General features: G+C 40.0%; 1 protein-coding gene across 1 annotated transcript in view; it reads left to right on the plus strand.

Moving 5' to 3' along the window:
* The window catches only part of dpf1 (double PHD fingers 1), a 40,691-nt gene extending 36,759 nt beyond the window's left edge, over nt 1-3,932 (plus strand). Inside the window, 3 exon segments of the mRNA XM_061073559.1 lie at nt 1,666-1,778; nt 2,411-2,492; nt 3,862-3,932. Coding sequence (XP_060929542.1) covers nt 1,666-1,778; nt 2,411-2,492; nt 3,862-3,932 — 266 coding nt within the window.
* The last annotated feature ends 1,497 nt before the right edge of the window (nt 3,933-5,429 follow it).

Consider the following 5,429-nt stretch of genomic DNA (forward strand, 5'->3'; position numbering starts at 1 on the left):
CCATTCAACGATAACATAACTTACAAAATAAAAGGTAATGCATTTTCTTTCCTCAACGTATTTTCTGCAAGTTGATTTCCTTTCTGTGTGCTAAGGAATATGAAGCCTTCGCTTCCTGAAAGGAAGACAAAACATTCAAACTTCCAAAAACAATAAGACATACTTTGGAGAACACAGGCTGTTGCACTAGATTTCTCTTTTTCAACAAAAATATTGTATTTTTGTTGCTACTTGAGAGGTGTCAGGAATTAATTCAAAGTTGAAGGCTTATTCAGAAAGTATCAACAGCCAATAATATAGTGATATTCTAGAAACAATGTAATCTTCATCTCATTCATCATTGTTGCAGAAGGATTGGGGACTTTATAAAAAGTTTTGTACAATGTTGAGCATGTGAATTTGTTTAGACAATTCACAAATTAAGATTATTCAACAACCTGCATGCATTCCCAGTATTTGCAAAACACACAATGTTACATTTTGTGTATGACAGAAGTGCAAAAAACACACTGACGGGTCTTGTCAAGGTCAGGAATAAACTCACCTTCAATCTGGTTCCTAGTTTCATCTACAGTGGTCTTGTCCATTGATCACTGTGCTGTCAAACACAGACATTTCTTGGCATTGAAATGTTGAGGGATTCAAAAAAATCTTGGTGTGACCTTTTCTAGCAAAAACACAAAATTGTTTTAAATCTTGTTGCACACCTTTCAATCCTGGATTGTTATGCATCAATTTACATTTGTGATATTATAAACCATTGTTCATGAGGGTAAATCATGTATTACAAGAGACATGGATGCATCTGTGGGATATGTATTTTGGTTGTACAGTAAATTTTATTGGAGTAGAGTTTAAGTGTGATTTTATGTGGTTGTATTATTTACTTGTTTTGTTTTTCTTTCTGGTTACATGTATACATGCAGAGATTGCAGTGTATATAATGCAGAATTTATGTATTATTGCATGTACTGTATATACTTTCCCCATCTGTTCCTTTTCATCTGACAATAAAAAAAGAGAAGCAAAAATTATGTATGTGACTTGTAGTGAATGGGTTGATGCATGCAAAGCATTGGTATGGTCATCTTCTTTATATTTTATAATCACTCACAAAGATAAAGGTCAGGTAGTGAGGATGATGTAATAATTATATTTACAGTACCATGTAACAGCCGGTACCAGGAAGAATAACAAAAGGAGACATTGATTATTTTTTTCAATGTCAGTTTGAGTGCACTGCAGTGACACTGTCATGTTGAAAATATTTCCCAGAATCAGTATTTTTCAGAAATCAAATCACAAATTGATGATCATATTTCCTGAGACAGCTCCAATTAAATCATGTTCTTTTACCTTTTGCTAAATATCCCAGCTCAATATCACAACTTCCACATCTCATGAAGAATTTCTATCAAGTAATTCAATTTCAATCATTTCTACAAAACTCCACTGCTGAAATGTATAAAACAAACAGATAGATGGACAGATAGAATAGGTGGATAATGGATGACTGTCCTCAAAATACAGAAAGTGACAATGAAAAACATTATGTGGATGTGTGATTGTGTGTGTGCGTGCGTGCATGTATGTGTGTGTGTGTGTGTGTGTCTGTGTGTGTGTGTGTGTGTGTGTGTGTGCGTGTGTGTTTGTGTGTGCACCCAGGCCACCCATCCTGTCTGCAGTTCACAGTGAACATGACTGCTGCCGTGAGGACTTATCGCTGGCAGTGCATCGAGTGCAAGTCCTGCAGCCTGTGTGGCACGTCTGAAAACGATGTAGGATCTCACTTTATACTACATGTTAACACATGAGCCTGCAAACACACACACACACACACACACACACACACACACACACACACACACACACACACACACACACACAGTATACAGTATATATATATACTTTATGTAAAGTTTTAATGTCTTGTTGAGCGTGTATGAACAGTGATTCAGGCGCTGGCTTAGATTCACAGGATGCGAGAGTGGCTCCCTCTGGCTGAGGGATGACGTCCATCCACTGAGCTGTACTGTTGCCCAATTAGTCTCTGCGGAATGAAACAGCTTTAAACCTGTAAGAAAACTTTGTAGAAAGAATTGTCGACCTGCAATAAATGCATTTTTTTTTTAATTCATGAAGAGTTAGGAGGTAAACGGAGTAAAGCAGAGTCACGGTGCAGAGAGAATGAGGAACAATTTCAACGAAGGGAGGTTGTTAGGTCTGCATCTCTGTTCATGATTTAAAAAATAACCGAGGGGCCTATTTGTTTTACCCTTTGATTTATATGAACACCAATGCATATATTCCAGTACCATACACATTACATGAATGCTGCTCTGTCCTCAGCTTTGATTTCAAGTCTCCCACTTTATAATGACATTTATCTGAATATTCTCCTCTGTTCCAGGACCAGCTGTTGTTTTGTGATGATTGTGACAGAGGCTACCACATGTACTGTCTGAGCCCTCCCATGTCTGAACCACCAGAGGGTATGTATAACACGGAGCATGAATACAATGCAACACTAAGGACACTAAGTAAAGCCAATACAGACACTGCATACCAGGACCTCTCAAGTGTTCACACCTGCATGTAATTTCATCCAAGTCTTTTTTAGTAAATGATTACATAACAGTGCAGTAGGTGGAGAGACAATCAAAACTAGAAGGACCCTCAGTAGAGCGTATACCTCCGCCAAGGCCCAACAGTCCCTTTAAATTTAATTAAACTGCACCAAATTGCACACACTCATAGATATCAGCTCCCTAATGAAGAAAGACTTTTTCAATCAAGATCCATGATTTATTATCTAAGAAATCAACAAATATAAAAAAGATTTAAAGACACCCTCTTGCAAAATCTTTAAAAAAAACAATCCTGCATCCGCCTCCTAAAATGACCCATGCCACATCATTCAACCAAGTTTCATGGTAATCCATCCAGTTGTTTTTGCATAATCTTGTTAACAACAACCAAACCGACAGGAATGAAACCTCTTTGTTGGAGTTGATGAGGAGAGTGACACCTCAGGTCAAAACGGTCGTGTAATCTGACACGCTGAATTTAAGGACTTTAAAAAAATGATGCGATTGTGATCATAGAACAGGAGCAGGTACATCTGTATCCAGTAGTTTTTTCCCCACGAAACGTAAGATGGCTGCCTTAGGATGTTTGATGGCATTGCCATGGAAACGGGTAGTCCAAAAAATAATCTGTTTCCATGGCAAGAGTGTCACTTGGCTGAACATACAGCAGCAGTGCCACACGTGTTTTAACGCTCGCTAACAGTGTCATGCTCTGCCCACGAATGCAACACTTGATTTATGAAAGACATCTACTCAGTTATTTTAGATTTATGCTTGAGCAGAGAATGTGAAAGGTTATGTTAAATATATATATATATAAATATATATATATTTATATATAAACATACTGTACTGTGCTTAGTGTTCACACAACATATTACAAACAAAAAAATACATTACAGCCACAACACACACATTCATGAACACATTCTCATTGAAGTGTAAAAGATGCTTCAAGAAGGAGTGTTGAATTTTAACATCTGTCTCAAGTGGATGTTTAATTAATGGTACAAACCACATGCCAAAATCCACAGCAAAGTACTTGTCAAGTCCCCTGCATCTCCAAACCACAGGCACAGCATGTGATGTTTCACCACGGGGCTTTAATTTACAGTGTTACTTAATGCTGTCTGAAATGAGGGATTAATTCACAAGGCTTTACAATAGCGGTGATTGAACTGCTGATCTGTGATGTGCTCTGTGGGTGTGTGTGTGTGCGTGTGTGTGTGTGTGTGTGTGTGTGTGTGTGTGTGTGTGTGTGTGTGTGTTGCAGGGAGCTGGAGCTGTCATCTGTGTCTGAGACAACTGAAGGAGAAGGCCTCAGCCTACATCACCCTCACTTAATCTGCGAAAGCTGCCTCTCGTCCTCTCGGCCCTTCATCCTTTCCCAAGCCACCTCTCCAACGCCCCCCTCTCTGTGCCTCAGCTGCCTCCCTCCTCCTCTGATCTCCTCGTCGCCACTTCCTCCTCAGTTTGTCCCCGCGACCTTTGACACGACCGAGCACACAGCATCCACAGCTCCATACTCATTCTTAAACCCATTCTCCAGCAGCAAGCCAACCTCTGTGTTTTTGTGTCATACACGCTCCCTGTTGTGCTTGAGCGGCCTCCCCCCTCACTTCTAAGGAATTCATCAGCTGACTATAAGTTTGCTAGCGAGACAAACACTCCAGCCTGTCAAGGGCACTTCAGAGGCATACCACTCCACAGGAACCCTCTTAAGGGCCCTTGGAAGAGCCCTAATGATCTTCAGCTGAAAGTCAGTCAAGAAGAGAGTGAGGATTCATAAAATGGATAGGTGTTAAGCCAAGGACAGGACTTGGAAGACCCCGGGTTACCACAGAGCAGTTTGTTAGCCAACTGTGAAATATACAGTACACTGAACCAAGATTTCATATCCTCCCTCTGTCCCTTGCAGTGTATGTCGAAGCTGAGCTGTGGAGCGCTTCTCAGTTTCTTGTCTGCAGGGTTCGCTGGCCTGTGCAGATTCAAAGGGAGAGCAAATTGTACAGAATTAAGACTGATGCTCTATCTTCACACCTTTTAAAAAACTCCCCCTTACCGGAAAACATCTGGTCAGGAGCTCAGGCCATCTTTGACCTCACCCTGTCCTCTCTCTCTCTCTTTGCATGAGGTTTCCACAAATACACAATGCATATTGGGACCGACACAGAAGGCTTTAGAGTTCAAAGGTCGTCTTTAGATGAGAGGAGAGATGGATTTTTTTCTCTCATCAGCTATTTCTGATAAAACAATGTATTTAAAAATTACATTTTAGGATTAGCAGCTCTCACAAGTTGAACCTGACCTCCATTCACCTGTCCCCTTCTATGAAACACCGACTGTGAAGCCAATGCAAGACTGAAACTCTCCTGGTGCTTGGTGTTTATTATCTGTGTGTCAAGAATGTAGGATTGATGTGTGGTCAATGCAGATCTTTGTCCGGCCCATGCCAAGGCCCAAAAAACGTCTTTTTTTATGATTCCCTTTTTTATTTTTTATTTTTCATTTGCATGTAGCCATCTCAATTGTTTTTAAAGAAACTCTTTTGATTGAAATTGAAAAGAAAGCACACTTAATTCGCAATAATGTGTTTGTGATAATAACTGTTGGCCAAACTGGGTGTGTTTTAAACTCTTTGTGTGCCTGTGTGTCTGTTAATGTGAGTTTTTTTGAGCGATACAGAAACTGTAGCCAGCTCCATGCCAGGTGGGATCTGTGAGAGGATTTTTGAGCAGCGTGAAGGTTATATGAATGTCATTTTTTTTTGTAAAGGCAGAGGTGGAACAACGGCTTTGTTCTGCAATTCACAAGTCGTCTCAATGTAGTCCTAAGTCAAAG

This window comes from Limanda limanda, chromosome 6 (genome assembly GCF_963576545.1).
Source record: "Limanda limanda chromosome 6, fLimLim1.1, whole genome shotgun sequence".
Lineage (NCBI taxonomy): Eukaryota > Metazoa > Chordata > Actinopteri > Pleuronectiformes > Pleuronectidae > Limanda > Limanda limanda.